The 18,980-nt window shown below is 40.6% G+C and overlaps 1 protein-coding gene across 4 annotated transcripts in view; it reads right to left on the bottom strand.

Annotated features, from left to right (window-relative positions):
- The window catches only part of TPGS2 (tubulin polyglutamylase complex subunit 2), an 80,158-nt gene that overhangs the window by 44,475 nt on the left and 16,703 nt on the right, over window positions 1-18,980 (bottom strand). For 3 of the 4 annotated variants that reach the window (XM_039238964.1, XM_039238965.1, XM_039238969.1), the window contains exon 2: window positions 17,248-17,327. In XM_039238964.1, coding sequence (XP_039094895.1) covers window positions 17,248-17,327 — 80 coding nt within the window. Of the gene's footprint in view, window positions 1-17,243; window positions 17,328-18,980 lie in introns of those variants that run through there. The other variant, XM_039238967.1, reaches the window with a different exon arrangement.

Raw genomic sequence — 18,980 nt, 5'->3', positions numbered from 1 at the left:
TCTACAAAGCCAGCATCACTTTGATTCCCAAGCCAGACAGAGACCCAGCAAAAAAAGAGAACTACAGGCCAATATACAGGCCAATAACCTTGATGAATACAGATGCAAAAATCCTCAACAAGAATATGTGCAAATCGAATCCAACAGCACATAAAAAGAATTATCCACTATGATCAAGTGGGATTCCTTCCTAGGTTACAGGGCTGGTTCAATATTTGCAAATCAATTAATGTGATACATCACATTAACAAAAGAAAAGAGAAAACCCATATGATCCTGTCGATAGATGCAGAAAAAGCATTTGACAAAATACAGCATCCCTTCTTTATAAAGACCCTCGAGAAAGTCGGGATAGAAGGAACTTACTTAAACATCATAAAAGCCATCTATGAGAAGCCCTCAGCTAACATCATCCTCAACAGGGAAAAACTGAGAGCTTTCCCCCTGAGATCAGGAACACGACAGGGATGTCCACTCTCTCCACTGTTGTTTAACACAGTGCTGGAAGTCCTAGCATCAGCGATCAGCTAACAAAAGGAAATAAAAGGCATCAGAATTGGCAAAGAAGAAGTCAGACTTTCACTTTTTGCAGACAACATGATACTCTACATAGAAAACCTGAGAGACTCCACCAGAAGTCTACTAGAACTAATCCATGAATTCAGCAAAGTTGCAGGGTACAAAATCAATATACAGAAATCGGTTGCATGTTTATACACCAATAATGAAGCAACAGAAAGAGAAATCAAGAAACTGATCCTATTCACAATTGCACAAAAAACCATAAAATACCTAGGAATAAACCTAACCAATGATATAAGAGATGTGTATGATGAAAACTATAGAAACCTTATGAAAGAAATTGAAGAAGACACAAAGAAATGGAAAAACATTCCATGCTCATGTATCAGAAGAGTAAATATTGTTAAAATGTCATTACTACCCAAAGCAATCTACACATTCAATGCAATCCCAGTCAAAATTGCACCAGCATTCTTCTCAAAACTAGAACAAACTATCCTAAAATTTGTATGGAACCATAAAAGACCCTGAATAGCCAAAGTAATATTGGAGAAAACCAAAGCGGGAGGCCTCACAGTCCCAGACTTTAGCCTCTACTACAAAGCTATACTCATCAAGACAGTATGGTATTAGCACAAAAACAGATACATAGACCAATGGAATAGAACTGAGAACTCAGAACTGGACCCGCAAATGTATGGCCAACTAATCTTTGACAAAGCGGGAAGAGAATCAATGGAAAAAAGACAGCCTCTTTAACAGACGGTGCTAGGAGAACTGGAGAGCAATATACAGAAGAATGAAACTAGATCATTTTCTCATACTATACACAAAAATAAACTCAAAATCGATAAAGGACCTAAATGTGAGACAGGAAACCATCAAAACCCTAGAGGAGAAAGCGGGAAACAACCTCCTTGACCTCAGCTGCAGCAACTTCTTACTTGACACATCCTCAAAGGCAAGGGAATCAAGAGCAAAAATGAACTAATGGGACCTCATCAAGATTAAAAGCTGCACGGCAAAGGAAACAATCCATAAAACTAATAGACAACTGACGGAACGGGCAAAGATAGTTGCAAATGACATATCAGATAAAGGGCTACTATCCAAGATCTATAAGGAGCTTATCAAACTCCACACCCAAAAAACAAATAATCCAGTGAAGAAATGGGCAGAAGACATGAACAGACACTTCTCCAAAGAGGACATCCAGATGGCCAACAGACACATGAAACGATGCTCAGCATCCCTCCTCATCAGGGAAATACAGATCAAAACCACACTGAGATACCACCTCACGCTGGTCAGAGTGGCCAAAATGAACAAATCAGAAGACTACAGATGCTGGCGAGGATGTGGAGAAACAGGCACCCTCCTACACTGTTGGTGGGAATGCAAACTGGTGCAGCCCCTCTGGAAAACAGTGTGGAGGTTCCTCAAAAGTTAACAATAGAACTCCCCTATGACCTAGCAATAGCACTGCTAGGAATTTACCCAAGGGACACAGGTGTGCTGATGCATAGGGGCACATGTACCCCAATGTTCATAGCAGCACTCTCAACAATAGCCAAATCATGGAAAGAGCCTGAGTGTCCATCAACGGACGAATGGATCAAGAAGATGTGGTTTATCTATACGATGGAATACTGCATGGCAATGAGAAAGAATGAAATCTGGCCATGTATAGCAACATGGATGGACCTTGAGGGTGTTATGCTGAGCGAAATAAGTCAGACAGAGAAGGACAGACACCATATGTTTGCACGTATAGGAGGATTAGGAGGAACTTAACAGAGGACCATAGGGGAGAAAAGGGGGGAAAATAGTTGGGGAGAGGGAGAAAGGCAAACCATGAGAGACTCCTGAATGCCGAGAACAAACTGAGGGCTGATGGGGATGGGGGGGGGGAGGGGGGAGATGGGCATGGAGGAGGGCACTTGTTAGGATGAGCACTGGGTGTTATATGGAAACAAACTTGACAATAAACTATTTAAGTAAAAAAAAAAAAAGATCTATACATCCATGTTTCACCATAGCAGTATTTTCACTAGCCAAGATATGGATAAAACCCAAGTCTCCCAATGGATGAATAAAGAAAGTATAGTAAAGACACACGTCCGTGCATGTGCACATGCACAGACAGACACACACACACACACACACACACACACACACACATGCACATAATGGAATACTATTTGGCCAGAAAAAGAATTTGCCATTTGTGACAATATGGATGGACCTCAAGGGTAGTATGCTAAGTGAAATAAGCCAGACGAATACTGTATTGTTTCACTTTTATGTGGAATCTAAAACAACCAAGCTCTGAGATACAAAGTTCAGACTGGTGGTTGGCAAAGGCAGGGGTTCAGAGTGGGCAAAAGGGGGTCCAAAAGTACAAACTCCCAGTTATAAATAAGCCTTGGGTATATAATATACAGCAAGGTGACTATAGTTAACAATACTGTACTGTGTATTTGAACGTTGCTAGTAGAGTAAATCTTAAAAGTTCTCATCATAAAATAAAACTTAAAATTATGTACTGTGATGGATGTTAAGTAAATTTACTGTGGCAATCATTCAAAATATAAATATATATCAAACCGTTATGTTCTACACCTAAAACCAATACATTGAAGTATGTTAATTATAGCTCAATAACATTTAAAACAAAAACAGTTCTCTTAGAGAGGCAGAGTCTGCAGGGCAGAGTTACCAGTTTGATCTGGTTTTGCCTCACCAGATAAGGCAGTGTTGGTGTTGCTCAGCTGTGACACTGGGTAGGTGGAGAGGGAGGGGAAGGGGCAGAAGCAGCAGCTGAGGCCATGGCTGAAGGAAACAAAGTGTGAGAGGAGGCTCTAGGCACAGTTCTGCTGATGCTGGAGGAAAATAATCGCTGGCTTAAATTCCAGACCCATTCTCATAAATTATTTCCTGAAACAACATTTGGATAAATGAGAACATCTTCAAAGTAAAGAATATATACTTCTAGAGCATTTAATGAACCTAATGGTTCTGAAAGTTCTTAGAAAGTAAAAATGTATAACAAGACATGAACAAGTACTTCAAATGAATAGCAAATCATCTAATCTGTGGTGGAAGGAACAAAGGAATAGCTTAAGATCTTTTCAGGAGGAACTGGGAACACGCCCTAAATTCTAAGTGACCCATTTGTGCATATGCCTAATCAGTCTTCTCTAGCCCATCAAGCCCCTGGAGTGTACAGAAAAATGGGTTCAATTCCTTTCCTGGCCCCCTCAGGCTGTCATGGTTACATAGACAGAGGGGCAATATATTAGTAACTCGGTCTAAAACTTCTGGCTTTTTAGACCCCTTTGAGATGTGATACCGAACACTGCTATAGGTCACGCTGCTGGTCAGTTTAGGCAGGCGATTTGTGGCCAAGTTAGAGTCTAGCAGGATGGTCTGAGTTTACTTCCCAATTCGGCCCCTAGCTGAGTGACCCTGAGCGTCACTTGAACTCTGTGAATCCAGGTTCAAGAATGATCTCCAAGACAGTCTAAAAAACACCAGAGGCAAGAGGCGATGTACACTTGGCAGGAAGAGAGAAGACTAGGTAATTAAAATTTTAGAACATAACATCTTCATTCAAATATCCTAGGTGAGAAGCAAATTTCAACCTTGCAGGTAACTTTAAACAATGTTTTAAAATTACTAAATGCACAACAGCTGTCATTTTAGTGAAATGGGTTTTTCATTTTCCTGATCTAAGAACTAAAATATGCATTGTGATCAGTTTTTGTTTGCTATCTTCACCATCTAGTTCCCAATCTCACAGATGTGTGACCTAAGGGTTTCTGAGTGTTTGGCTAACTTGCTTATTTTCTGACTTAGTAAACTGTCTGGAACTAGGGCTTCCTCCTAGTGCCTCCTGAATGGCACATCCTATGTGCTCTCAGGGGAATTGTGAACACAGAATGCCTTTCTTCCATCCCCAGAACCCTAGCACAGGAAGCCTACGGCTGCCAGTGTTCTGACAAAATTCATGTTCCTTTTGTCACCCCCAAAGCCCAGCATCTACTCTGAGATTTTGGTCACTAGTGCCATCTAGTGGTGGATACGTGGAAACTACTGTCTATCAGCCGTTCTAAAGGGGACACCAAGAAATCCCAGCCCATTTTTAAGTTAGGCTGAAGAAATCCATCAGTAATGATTATAATCTTTATTATAGTATTTATTTTGCTCATGGAAGAAATTTTGATATTATTTTATACCATCATTTAAAAATTATTCAGGATTCATAAACATTAAAATCAATGAAATCAAGTATTTAATACACTGAGATATTAACATAAACCTACAAAATGTCAAGTAGAGTTCCTGAAAATCTTAATCCTGCCCTGACATTTTTTCATGAATCACTGTGGGCCCTGGCTCTGCGGCTTCTTTGCTGCAGACATCACCACCAGGAAGCCCACACTGTGGCTGCTCCTGCAGCGCAGTGCGTCAGTCCCTTCCTTCTGGGTGGGGCTGTCAGGGTGCCACTTTTACATGGATCCTCTCCACTGGCCAGCAACTCAGAGCTACTGACATTTCAATTTTTCTCCTGCCCAGTCTGGAAAGAGGCCGCTCTTCTGTAGGTAACAATCTGCCAACTTCAAGGGGCTTCTCCACACCAGGTTCATGTGTCTTTATTTTGTGGGGTGTGGGGAGGAGGGAGAAGATTGGCGGAAAGTGAATGTAAGAGGGGAGGTATGAGGATTGGAAGGATTTGGGGAGAAAGTCAAGAAAGGAGAACCACACTGCTGACCAGTGTCTGAAATTATTAAGGTGGCACCTGTGAAGTACTGCAGCCTCTGTGTTGCCCAAAGCTGATTTTGTCACACGGTTCCAGTTTTCATTTTCCTTTCCTTCTCCAGAGGAGACTATCTACAGTAGCTTCTTTGAGCTCCCTAGAAAGAGGCTACCACAAGCACTATCACTGCTTCACCAGTTGAAGGACTTGAGCCACTCTGTTATAAGCTTCATTCTCCTTCCTGAGCACTGCCTGAGCTTTGAGGGAAGGGCTAATAAGAGCTGTCCGCTCTCTCCGGCTCACCTTCTCTACTGTGGGAATCCTGTATCCCTCTGCTCCCTCCCTTTCAGAGGCCACTTCACCGGGGAAGCAGGCTGGGCAGCAGATGTAGGACGAGGCAGGCATAGGGGCGAGAGCCAGAAATTACCGTTTCTGAAGATGCCTGTTCATGCTGGGCAGGCTCTCCACACACCCGTTTGCAACCACAGCAGAGAAAGAATTGCCCGGGAGGTCCATCGTACTAAAATCAAACTGGAAACTTGAGGCAACGAGGACAGTTGCATCTAATGGAAACTCTTCACAGGGAGGATGTCCCATGTGGTGAAAGGAAAATCTGTTGGGGCTGAGGAGGGGTGGGGGAGGCCTTCAGAAGAATTCTCAAATATATTCTCAACATCCTGCCTAAAGAGGGGGGTGGTGCCTAGTGAACTAGAATCTTTTGTTCTGGTGGGTGGCCTATGAAAGGTTGGGTCTGAGTTACTTAAAACTCAGAGGAGAGGCAACATATTCCTCCCCAAATCCTTTCTGCACACAACCACCAAGTGTTCCTCTAAAGATGCGTGATGAAAAAGATACATGAATATGGGCCTGTGTGGGGCACCACGGCCTGGAGAAGCCCTGTATATGGTAGACATTAGCCAAGACAACCTTCAAACGGCAATGCCCCCAGCTTAACAAGTCAGCAGGTTTCTACAAATGGGGGAATGTGTGCGGGGAGCCCTTGCACCCGAGGCCTCCTTGCTTCTGAGATGTTGGCTGCAGCAGCCAGACTCTCAGGGCCCACATTAAAGCATGGCGTGCTGCCTTGGGGAGGCTCTATACTCTTTGCAACCTTTGTTTATTTATCTAATTCACTCATTCCACACTTTCATTAAGTGTTATGGAATAAATACTGTGTTGGGACTAAAACCAGAAAGGAACGAGGCAAGGCACAGAGAAGGCTGTGGCAGATATACAGGTTGCTTCTTCAAATCCATTCTCCTCCTTGACAGAACCCTAACTTTGTCTGAGATGGCCACGTGTCAGGCTCAGCACCAGTCTTCCTCCTCTGCAACGAGTGCAGGGCATTAAACTATCAACCCGAGTCCAATGATGGAAGGTCTAGGAAAACTTTCACTCCCCTGTTAAAAGGTGACAGATGTGGCTGGGAACCTCCCTTCCCTCCTTCCTGCCCTGAGCTGCAGGTGACAGGTGTGGCTGCATAAAAGAACAGGCTGAGAGAATTAATGATAATGGCTTAACACGTTAGGCCTGATGAACCTACTGCAACTGTCCATCTCAGGTCTCGTTACGCAAGAAATATCAATTCCTATGTGTTTAAGCCATTCTTAGTTTAGTATATTTCTGTGAGCCAAACATGTTTCTAATTTCTACAGAGACAAATATGTAACAGGTAAGTGTGTGGAGATAGAGGGGTAGAGGGTGGTACCACAGACACTACAGAGACAGCTGGGTAGAGAATGGAGTAGTGGACAGACAATCAGGAGATGTCACGTGAGAGGAAGACAGGTTTAGCAGCGCAGACGTCCCTAATGATGTGTGACAGTGGTGTCCACGGGATGGTGGTGCAGAAAGACAGGCTGTGGAAGTGTAAAGGCTGACTGGGAAGTGAAGGACGGGGATAGTAATTCAGACCAAGGGTTAGCAAATTGTGCCCCTCCCCGCCCCCCGAGTACCTCCACCCCGCCACCCATTTTTGTAAATGTTTATTTGGGACCTAGTCACACCTGTGCATTTCAGCACTGCCCGTGCCTGCTTTTAGTGCTACCATGGCAGAGATGAATAGTTGAGGCATAATACAGCTTCAGAATCTAAAACAGTTACTCTTTGATCCTTAAAAAAAAAAAAATGTGCTGACTCCTGATTTAGACAATTTTTCTCCATGCGACGCTGTGCAAACAAAGGAACAAATGGCCAAGTAGCTAGAGGGAGACAGAAGGTTACAGGTTTTGTTTTTAATTTTAAAGAGATGGAAGGTCCTCTAGGAGAGCTGCCAGCGCAGCGGGCAGAAGCGAAGCATGGGAGGGGGATGGACTAACCCACGGAGAACACAGAGGAGCTCCTGGAGCGCAGCGGGAGCACGAGGTGAGGGGCTCCCTGGTGACAAGGTGTCACAGCCTGCTCCCTCCCACTAGGGATGCTTACAATAGATTCATAGCAGGGCACGTGAGGGACAGATCCACAAGAAGGTTCAGAACCCACTCTCTGTAGACTGTAGAAAAAGTGAGCCTAAAAGGAGGAGATATGCTGCCAAATCATTTGGTCTCTGTGGGCCATAGTTTCACCACTAGTAAATTGAATTTTTATCTGGGGATTGGAAAGTCTAACCAATCAAGAATTGTAAAGCACTCTGCAACTATGAAATGTCTCTGAAATACTTAATAATAGAAGTCTCCTGACATCAGGATGCTGTGACTATCAGGAGGCAGGTGCTTTCATGGGGCCTGAGGGATGAAAAGCTCAGTACAGACATTAGGTCTTACTAACTACCATCATTACAGAAGGCAGGCAGCAGACACAGTGAACATGAATCATATAACTACATAAACCAGGCAGATTGAAACTGCTTTTTAAGGAAGAAAAACGGGTTCAATACATTAAAACAGAAAGAGGTGGTTTTCCTATGCCTCTAATCTGAGGAGACTGCTGCAGGTATGTGGTCATTTAAGTTTTAGTTTTCAATCTTTTCCTCCTGCATTTTTGCCAAAGAATCACAAGATATTAGAAGTGGATGAGTCCTTCAAGTATACTGATTTCGAACCACTTATCTGTGATGAACATGAGACCCAGAGAAGAGGTACTATCTAGCCAAGGGCCTAGAGCTGCCATGAGGCTCCTTCCTACCCCAGGCTGTTTTTGTTTAGTCGTGCCTCCACAGACTTAGCCCTGTATTTTATCTCAATGGGCTTCCCCCAGGGCTGCATTTGCCCAAAGGGGCAGGGCAGCCGCAGGGAGCCTCTTCTCCAAGGGCCTCAAGGGCCCCATATATTCATGCAGCTATGCACAGCAGGTGTACTGCATGGTAGCAGGGCCCTGGCCAGGGTGTCTCTAAGCAGGTAAGTCTCAAGAGTCAGTCCCCCAAGCAGCGGGGATTATCACCCCTGCGGACCCTCCCACTTCTCTGGTACAGGCACTCTCTGGAGCAGGCACAAGTCAGGGGGCCCTGTCATGCCTGCTCCTATGGAAAAATGCTCTTTAGTAACCACTTGGGTAAATAAGTGGGGTAAGGGAGTTTCAGATCTGCTCAAGACTTCCATCTTCCACTGCTTAAATGACAAAAGTAGGTATCAACAAATAACACATAAAGCACTGTCTCTATTTTGAATGAAAAAATTATTACATTTCTAGATATGTCTCTTCAGACAAGGGAAACAAAAGCAAAAATAAACTATTGGCTACACCAACATAAAAAGGTTTTGCACAGCAAAGAAAACCATCAACAAAACGAAAAGGCAACCTACTGAATGGGAGAGCTTATTCACAAATGGTATATCAAATAAAGGGTTAATATCCAAAATATATAAGGTACTTATACAACTCAACATCAAAAACACAAATCATCCAATTACAAAATGGGCAAAGAACCTGAAAAGACATTTTTCCAAAGACATACGGTTGCCTAACAGACACATGAAAAGATACCCAGCATCACTAATCATCAGAGAAATGCGAATCAAAACCATGAACAGATAATCACCTCACACCTGTCAGAATGGCTAGAATCAAAAACATAAGAAACGACAAGTGTTGATGAGATTGTGGAGAAAAAGGAACCCTCCCTTGGTGCACTGTTGGTAGGAAGGTAAACTGGTGCAGCCACTGTGGAACAGTATGGAAAGTCCTCACAAAATTAAAAATAGAACTACCCAACAATCCAGTAAATCCACACTGGGTATTTACCCAAAGAAAATGAAAACACGAATTCAAAAAGATACAGGCACCCATGTTTGCTGCAGCATTATTTACAGTAGCTAAGATTTGGAAGATGAATGGATGAAGGGGCGCCTGGGTGGCTCAGTTGGTTAAGTGTCCAATTCTTGATTTTGGCTCAGGTCATGATCTCATGGTTTATGAGACTGAGCCCCCGTTTAGGTTCTGTGCTGACAGCACAAAGTCTGCTTGGGAGTCTCTCCTCCCGCCCCCCCCCCCCACGTCCTTCGCCTGCTTGCACATGTGCACTGTCTCTTTCAAAATAAACATTAAAAAAAGATGAACAGATGATGAAGATGTAGTATATATGCACAATGGAATATTACTCAGCCATATAAGAAAAAAGAATGAGATCTTGACATTTACGACAATATGCATGGACCTGGAAGGTTATTATATTAAGTGAAATAAGTCAGAAAAGATAAATACCATATCATTTCACTTATATGGGGAATCTAAAAAATTAAACAAACAAGCAAAGAAGTAAAAACAGACCCGTAAATGCAAAGAACAAACTGATGGCTGCTGGGGGAGGACAGAGGGTGAGCAAAAGTGGTTAAGGGGAGAGGGAGGTACAGACTTCCAGTTATGGAATGAATAAGTCCTGGGGATGAAAAGTCCAGCAGAGAATACAGTCAATGGTACTGTAATAGCGTTGTATGGTAACGGATGGTAGCTGCATGTGTGGTGAGTACCGCATAGTGTACCAGCTTGTCGAATCACCATGTTGTACACCTGAAACTAATGTACACTGTATGTCAACTATGCTTCAATAAAAAAAAGAAAAATTATTATAAATAATTTACACTTTTTAGGTTATGAATCCCTTTCAGAATTGGAAGAAATAGCTCTGCAGAAAAGGTACACATTAGTAAATCTGACATATATTTTAAGAAGTCCCACTTCCCATTTATGGACTCTTAGGGGGTCCCTAGACCATACTGTTCATTGTTCACCCTCTATCCATCCACACAACTAAAAGTGATTATCTCTAGGTGGTGAAGTCCTAGAGGACTTTTCATCTTTTTATCCTTTTTTTTATTTTCCAAATTTTCTATAGTGATTATGTTCTGTACGGCACAACCAGAAAAAAAAGTGTGAGATAAAAACTGAGTCTTAAAAACAAAAGCCCAAGACTCTTCTATTGTCTGTGTCCATACATTAGCTTTTAAGTGTCCAACAGGCTCCAGAAAGCTCAGCCATGGAACTGCACAAATGAATTTCTATGTTACTGATCCCAATACTGTTTGTACTTTAAATATGCCATATTTTACTGTAATTAAGTCTAGGATATTTCAAGGAAAGCACTCAATGGAAAATTCCAAGTCACTGTATCTTTATTCCAGGTGCTTTCACAGAAATTGCCCCAATTGAGTTTGTCTGAGAAAATGTTCCACTGACTGTCTCAGTCAGCTAACAGTCTCTCTCTCTCATGTTTCCCCTTTATGTCTTCAGATCTCTGATGGCGATTTATCCAGCTCTATAACTGCATTCTCCTTAATATCTGTCTAAACTGAAGGGAACCAAATAAAGATGTGTTGTCCGGGGAGGCAGGGGGTGGGGGTGGGGGCAGATTAGATCTAAATGAGATTAGATGTAGACTCCAGCCCTAAAAAGCAGCCATGGAAGGCATGCTCCCAATGAATAAAGCACAGCACAAGTTAAACTAGGACAAATAAATAAAGTCATCTTCGACAGATCTGAAGAATATCTGGTATAAGACTCAAGGAAGAATACGCCTCAGAAATTACTTCATTAACTAAGTACATACTATGACAAAGCCTTGATGGTGTTCTACCCAGGACAAGGCTTTCCTGCCCTCTCATCCTCCTACCCTCCCACCCAGGTCAATGAACTCAGGCTTCCAAGCCAGGAATCTCCTTCTCTTTGGCAGACAGAAAAACACCAGGCTCTCACTCACAAAAAAGCACTCTGCAGCACTCCGTAAAGGGCTGACTTAGGCCTAGAAAGGATCAGAGGGCTGTAACAATGTCAACCAGGCCAGGATGGCAAAGTTGCACCAGAATCCGGCTCTGCCCGAGCAGCCGGCAAGAGTTCAGCAGATATACACTGTTTAAATTTCTTTTTCTACTGTGAACTGTGAATGGAAATGGGGGTGAGTGAGCCCATGAGAAGTTGGGAGTGCTGGCTGAGCAGAGGGCCTGGAGAGAAACCTTAACTACCAGTTACAGAGCTGCTAAAGAAGGTGCTGCTGGCTCAGTCCACGGCGGGTGAGCCTTGCTGGCAGGGACTGAACACACATACATACCGGTGGATGCTTTGCGGCTCAGGGGAAGGCTACCACAGTGCTGCTCTCCATTATGAGGGCAGTCTGCCAGAGCAGACAGGGTCATGCTTAGATAAGACAAGTAACTCTAAGTTCAAATTCAGGCTCTGCCCCTTGGTAGCTCTGTGAACCAGGACAAACTCCTTAACCTCCCTGGATCTCATGTTCTTCATCTATAACATGAAGATATCAATATCTACCTTGCAGGGTTATTATGAGGATTAACTAAAATAAATATATGATGTGTGTTAGTAAGCACTTATTAAATGGTAGGTTAATCCACCCCCCGCCCCCCCCCATCAAATCCATTTGCTATTCCTCAGACACAGTGACTTTTCCAAAGCAGAAATCTGAACTTCCTAGTTCCTTCCTTAAAACATTCCAATGGCTCTCCTTTGCTCTCTTAAAAAAGAGCAAACTCCTTTGAAATGTAAGACCAAAAGTGTTAGTATAGAGGTAGGAAACAAAAAAGCAGTAAAAATGGATATTGCTATAAAAAATCAGTCAAGGAACTCACAAAAAAGGTTATAAAACATAATAACATATATTGAAAATGTAGAGAGGAGAAAAGAATGGGTTCAAACTTGAACGATCATCAACCTAAAACAGATTGCTATAGGCAGAAGAGGTTATATACAAACCCAATGATAATTATCTATAAAAAAATCACTGATAAATCCACAAAGAATAAAGACAAAGAAATCCAAATATAAAGAAAAGCATTAAAGAAAATCAGCAAACCATGAAAGAAAAAGGATAAGAGAAAATCTTCAGAAACAAACATACAAGTAAGAAAATGACAGTAAATATATATTTATCAGTAATTACTTTGAATGTAAATGGACTAAACACTCCAATCAAAAGACACAGGGTGACAGAATGGATAAAAAACCTAGATCCATCTATACGCTGTCCATAAGAGACTCATTTTAGACCTAAAGATACTTACAGATTGGAAGTGAGGAGATGGAAAGACATCTATCATGCAAATGATGTCAAAAGATAGCCAGAGTAGCAATACTTAACACTGGACAAAAGACTTTAAAACAAAACTGTAATAAGAGACAAAGAAGGATACTTATATAATAATAAAGAAGATAATCCAACAAGATAGAACAACTGTAAATATTTATGCACCCAACACAGGAACAGCCAAATACATAAAACAGCTAATTACAAACATAAAGGAACTAATCAATAATAATATAATAATAGTAGCAGACTTTAACATCCCACTTACCTCAATGGACAGAGCATCTAAACATAAAATCAACAAGGAAACAATGGCTTTGAATGACACACTAGAACAGGTGGATTTAACAGATACATTCAGAACATTCCATCCTAAAACAGCAGAATACACATTCTTTTCAAGTGCACATGGATCATTCTCCAGAATAGATCACATTAGTCCAGAAAACAAACCTCAACAAATTGAAGAAGATGGAAATTATAACATGCATATTTTCTGATCACATTGCTATGAAACTAGAAGTCGACCATAAGAAAATATCTGGAGAGACCACAAATACATAAAGGATAAAGGACATGCTACTGAACAATAAATTGGTCAGCCTGGAAATGAAAGAACAGATCAGCAAAAGTGGAGCTAGGAAAAGAACAAACAGCAAAAGGAAATAATAAAGACTAGCACAGAAATAAATGATATAGAAGACAAACAAACAAACAAAAAAACTCCAATAAAAACAGATCAAAGAAACCAGGAGCTATTTCTTTGGAGAAAATCAATAAAACTGACAAACCTCTACTCAGTCTTATCAGGAATAAAAAAGAGAAAGGACCCAAATCACAAACAAGAGAGGAGAAATAACAACCAATCCCAGAGAAATACATCATAAGAGAATACCAACAAATAGGATGACCTAAAAGAAATGGATAAATTTCTAGAAACATATAAACTACCAATACTGAAACAGAAATAGAAAATTTGAACAGACTGATAACTAGCAAAGAAACTGAATCAGTAATCAAAAAACTCCCAATAATCAAAAGTCCAGGACTAGAGGGCTTCACAAGGGAATTCTACAAAACATTTAGAGTTGATATCTATTCTTCTCAAACTAGTCTGAAAAATAGAAAGAAAGGAAAACTTCCAAACTCATTCTATGAGGCCAGCATTACTCTGACATCAACACCAGATAATGACACCACTGAAAAAGAGAACTACAGGCCAATATCCCTGATTAACATAGAGGAAAAAAATCCTCAATAAAAATACTAGGAAAACAATCCAACAATACATTAAGAAAATCATTCACCACGATCAAATGGGGTTTATTCCTGGATTGCAAGGGGAGTTCAATATTTGCAAATCAATCAACCTGATATATTACATCATTAAGAAAAAGGATAAGAACCATATGATCATATGGAAAGACACAGATGAAGTTTTAGGCAAAGTCAAACATCCATTCATGATAAAAACCCTCAACAAAGTAGGTTTATAGGGAATATACCTCAACATAATAAAGGCCATATATGAAAACTCCATAGCTAATAATCATCCTTAATGAAGAAAAAGAGTTTTCCCTAGGTCAGGAACAAGACAAGGATGTCTACTCTCATCACTTTTATTCTACATAATACTGGAAGTCTTAGCCACAGTAATCTGACAACAAAAAGAAATACATGGGATCCAAATTGGTAAAGAAGAAGTAAAACTTTCACTGTTTGCTGATACCCTGATACTCCATTCAGAAAACACAAAAGACTACAGCAAAAAAAACTTCTAGAATTGATAATTCAGTAAAGTCACAGGATACAAAATCAATCCATAGAATTTTCTTGCATTTCTATACTCCAATAATGAAACAGCAGAAAGAGAAATTAAAAAGAAAATCCCATTTCCAACTGCACTCAAAATAAGATACCTCGTAACAAACCTAACCAAAGAGGTGAAAAACCTATACTCTGAAAACTATAAAGCACTAATAAAAGAAATTGAAGACAACACAAAGAAACAGAAACACAGTCCATGCTCACGGATTGGAAGAACAAATATTGTTAAAATGTCTATACTACTCACAGCAATCTACAGATTTAATGCAATCATATCAAAATACCAACAGCTTTTTTCACAGAACTAGAACAATCCTAAAAATCACAGAGAACTACAAAAGACCCTGAAGAGTCAAAGTAGTCTTAAAAAAGAGAGAAGCTGGAGGCATCACAATTCTGGTCTTCAAGTTATATTACAAAGCTGTAGTAATAAAAACAGTATGATATTGGCACAAAAACAGGCATATATATCAACAGAAAAGAGAACCCAGAAATAAACCCACACCTATATGGTCAATAAATCTTCAACAAAGCATGAAAGAATATCCAATGTGAAAAAGACAGTCTCTTCAACAAATGGTTCTGAAAAAGCTGATCGGCAATGCGTGAAAGAAAAAAATTGGACCACTTTCTTATACTATATGCAAAAATAAATTCAAAGTGGATTAAAGACCTAAGTGTGAGATGTGAAACCATAAAAATCCCACAAAAGCACACAGAAAGTAACTTCTTTGACATCAGTCATAGCAACTTTTTTTTCTAGACTTGTCTCTTGAAGCAAGGGAAATAAAAGCAAAAATAATCCACTGGAACTATATCAAAATAAAAAGCCCTCCCACACAGTAAAGAAAACAATCAACAAAACTAAAAGGCAATAGACAGAATGGGAGAAAATATTTGAAAATGACATAACTAGTAAAGGGTTAATATCCTAAATATATAGAGAACTCATAAAATTCAACACTCAAAAAACCAATAATTCAATTTAAAAAATGGATAGAAGACATGAAGAGACGTGGATGAAAACACATGAAAAGATACTCAAATCATCACTTATCAACACAAAAGTGCAAATCACTATATTGACAGTCTCACTCCTATCAGTATGGCTAAAGTCAACAACACAAGAAACAAAGAGGTGTGGGGGAGGATATGGAGAAAAAGGAACACTCAGGTACTGTTGGTGGGAATTTATAATGGTGTGGCCATGGTGGAAAACAGTATGGAGGTTCCTCAAAAAGTTAAAAACAGAATAGCCTATGTCCAGCAATTGCACAATGGAGTACTTACCCAAAGAATAAAAAAACACTGATTCAAAGGGATACATGCAACCCTACATTTATATAGCAGCATTATTTACTATAGCCAAGATATGGAAGCAGTCCAAGTCTCCATGGACTGATGAATGGATAAAGAAGATGTGGTATATAAGTATAATGGAATATTATTCAGCCATAAAACAGGAAATCTTGCCATTTGGAAGGACATGGATGGAGCTACAGTATCATTCTGAGTGACATAAGTGAGTCAGAGAAAGACAAATACTGTAGGATTTCACTCATATATGGAATTCAAGAAACAAAACAAAGAAGCAAAGGGAGAAGTGAAAGAGTGAGAGAAAGAGTCTTAATTATAGAGATCAAACTGATGGCTACAGAGGGGAGGGAGGTAGGAGGGTGGGTTAAATAGGTGATGAGGATTAAGAACTGCACTTGTCACGACGAGCACAGGGTGATGTACAGACTGTTAAAATTACAGCATTGTATACCTGCAATTAATTTAACACTGTATGTTATCTAACTGGAATTAAAATAAAAAGTTAAAAAAAATAATAAAGCACAATTTCATGATGATTTAAGAAGCCTGCATTCCCTGGTCCCTGCCAACCTCTCTTGCTTGCTCTCTTATGCACCAGCCACAGGAACCTTCTTTACGCTCTTGGAAAATTTAATCCTTCCCATTTCAAGGCCTTCCCACAGGCTGAAAACCCCTTTCAGATCCCATCTGTCTGGTTAACAACTTCACATAACTTCTCTGGGAAAAACCTTTCTTAACCTAAAACTAGGTCAGGCCTCCTGACAATGCTCCCTTTACCTCTCTCTCACTGTGCTAAGTCTGCTCAGTAATTATACTTGTAACAACCTACACTATGTCTTACACAGTAACATTAAGAGGTAAGGGACTGTTTTTTTGATTACCGATGAATCCTCAGGAATCAACACCAAGCACAATGCCCAGCCCAGTTTAGGAGCTTAAAACTTCTACTGAACAAATGAATATAAGTTCAGAGGAGGACTGGGGAAGCAGTAGCTATTAATCTGGTTAGTACTTCCCTATAACACTTATCCGCGTTGTGCTCAGCATGCTTATTAATATTTAAATATTCCTTTCCTTGCTGGATTTTTAGCTTTGTTGTATACAACTACGAATGTTCCACTGCTTCCAAATGATAATGGGGCTCAGGGGAGATGTTCCAGGCTAAGGAACTGGTATGGAACTGCAAGGAATGTTAAATGGCCTGAACAGAAAAGAGAGAAAGGTGAACTCTACCTGGAAGGCAGCTGTGGCCTGAGATAAGAACAGGTTTCCTGCCCTAATTTTTCTTTCTTTAGGGTCATTGGAGTTGACCTCTCTTTGCGGGGATGTAAGGATTCAGAAGGGCCACACTTACTTGTTCCCATGAGGAAATCATATGACGTTCAGCAGGAGGCTTTTCTATGATAGTCACCTCTGTCACACCTGGAGAAGACTCTGGAAGAGGAAAAAGAGAGTCTGTACAGCTGCGATGGGTCTGCTCTTACATATTTCAATACCAGAGGCTGACTAACTGTTGATGAGTACTCTAGGAGTATCAGATTCCTCTGAGCAGCATTTACTACCCATGTGTTAAAAACAGGAAGAAGGGAGCACCTGGGTGGTTCAGTCGGTTAAGCGTCTGACGTCGGTTCAGGTCATGATCTCACAGTCCGTGTGTGTGAGCCCCGCATAGGGCTCTGTGCTGACAGCTAGTTCAGAGCCTGGAGCCTGTTTCAGATTCTGTATCTCCCTCTCTCTCTGACCCTCCCCTGCTCACGCTGTCTCGCTCTCTCTTTCTCTCTCTTAGAAATAAATAAAACATAAAAAATAAATAAATAAATAAAAAGAAAAGAAAAGAAAAAAAAAAAACAAGAAGGGCACCCAGTGGCTCAGTTGGTTAAACATTCGACTCCTGGTTTCAGCTCAGGTCATGATCTCACAGTTCACGGTTTTGAGCCCCACATTGGGCTCCGGGCTGTCGGCATGGGATTTTCTCTCCCTCTCTATCTTCCCCTCCCAGGCTCTCTCTCTCTCTAAGAAATAAATAAATAAACTTAAAAACACAAAAAATGAAACAGGAAGAACGGCTCAGTCTTTCAAAGGCACTCTGTCCCACAACCTAGGACCATGGAGTCAACCTGGCAGAAAGGACATCATCAAATACCCCCTACACTCAGTCACAGCTCAGTACTTCAGCTGTTAAACAAAAATGAGAGATTCTACATTCCTAGTGATTTCATACTGAACTTCTCAGTGAGCCAAACTTATGCACTTATGACATGGTCAAAAGGAATAAGGAAAAGCACCCCAATAAACTTTTATAAGATATAAAACTTGCTTGTTAATTTTTCTTCCAATTAAAACTCATCTTCTACTCTGAGATCCAGGATTTAGAAGTTTAGGCTAACGTTATGGAAAATGGATTTTATCCAGAAATATACTGAAAACCAAATAAATCATGTTTCTAAATCTGTAAAGCAGGAAAAGGTCTCAAATCTCTTTGTGGAGCTATGTTCTAGTATTCATTCCAAGATAAAAGAATCTACCTGAGCTGGAATACAACAGATTTTAATACCTCCTCCTCCATTCTCTATTTGTCTGTATTTATCCATACTCAGGATCTTTACATCTTTAATCTAAGACACAAAACCTTTTATTGGTTGAATTGTGTCCCTCACAAAAAATACATTTTGAAGTCCTAACCACCAGTGCCTCAGACTCTACTTTACTTGGAAATAAGGTCATTGACTATGTGGTTAGTTAAGATGAGGTCCCACTGGAGTAGACTGGATCCCAAATCCAATGACTGATATCCTTATAAAAAGAATGCTTTGTGGAGAGACATTCAGAGGAAAGAGGCCACATGAAAATGGAAAATTAGAGTGATACATCTACAATACAAGAAACATTGAAGACTGATGGCAAACCACCAGAAGCTAGAAAGAGGCAAAACAAGTTCTTCCCCTCCAGGTGTGGAATGAGCATGACACTGCCAACTCTTTGGTTTTAAATCCTCCAGAACCGTGAGAATTTGTTGTTCTAAGCTACCTGGTTTATAGTACTTCCTATGACAGCCCTAGTGAACAAAGCATATACTCTTTTCTCTTT

This window comes from Hyaena hyaena, unplaced genomic scaffold, assembly GCF_003009895.1.
Source record: "Hyaena hyaena isolate Hyena2069 unplaced genomic scaffold, ASM300989v1 scaffold_150, whole genome shotgun sequence".
NCBI lineage: Eukaryota > Metazoa > Chordata > Mammalia > Carnivora > Hyaenidae > Hyaena > Hyaena hyaena.
This window is presented reverse-complemented; position numbering and strand designations above follow the sequence as displayed.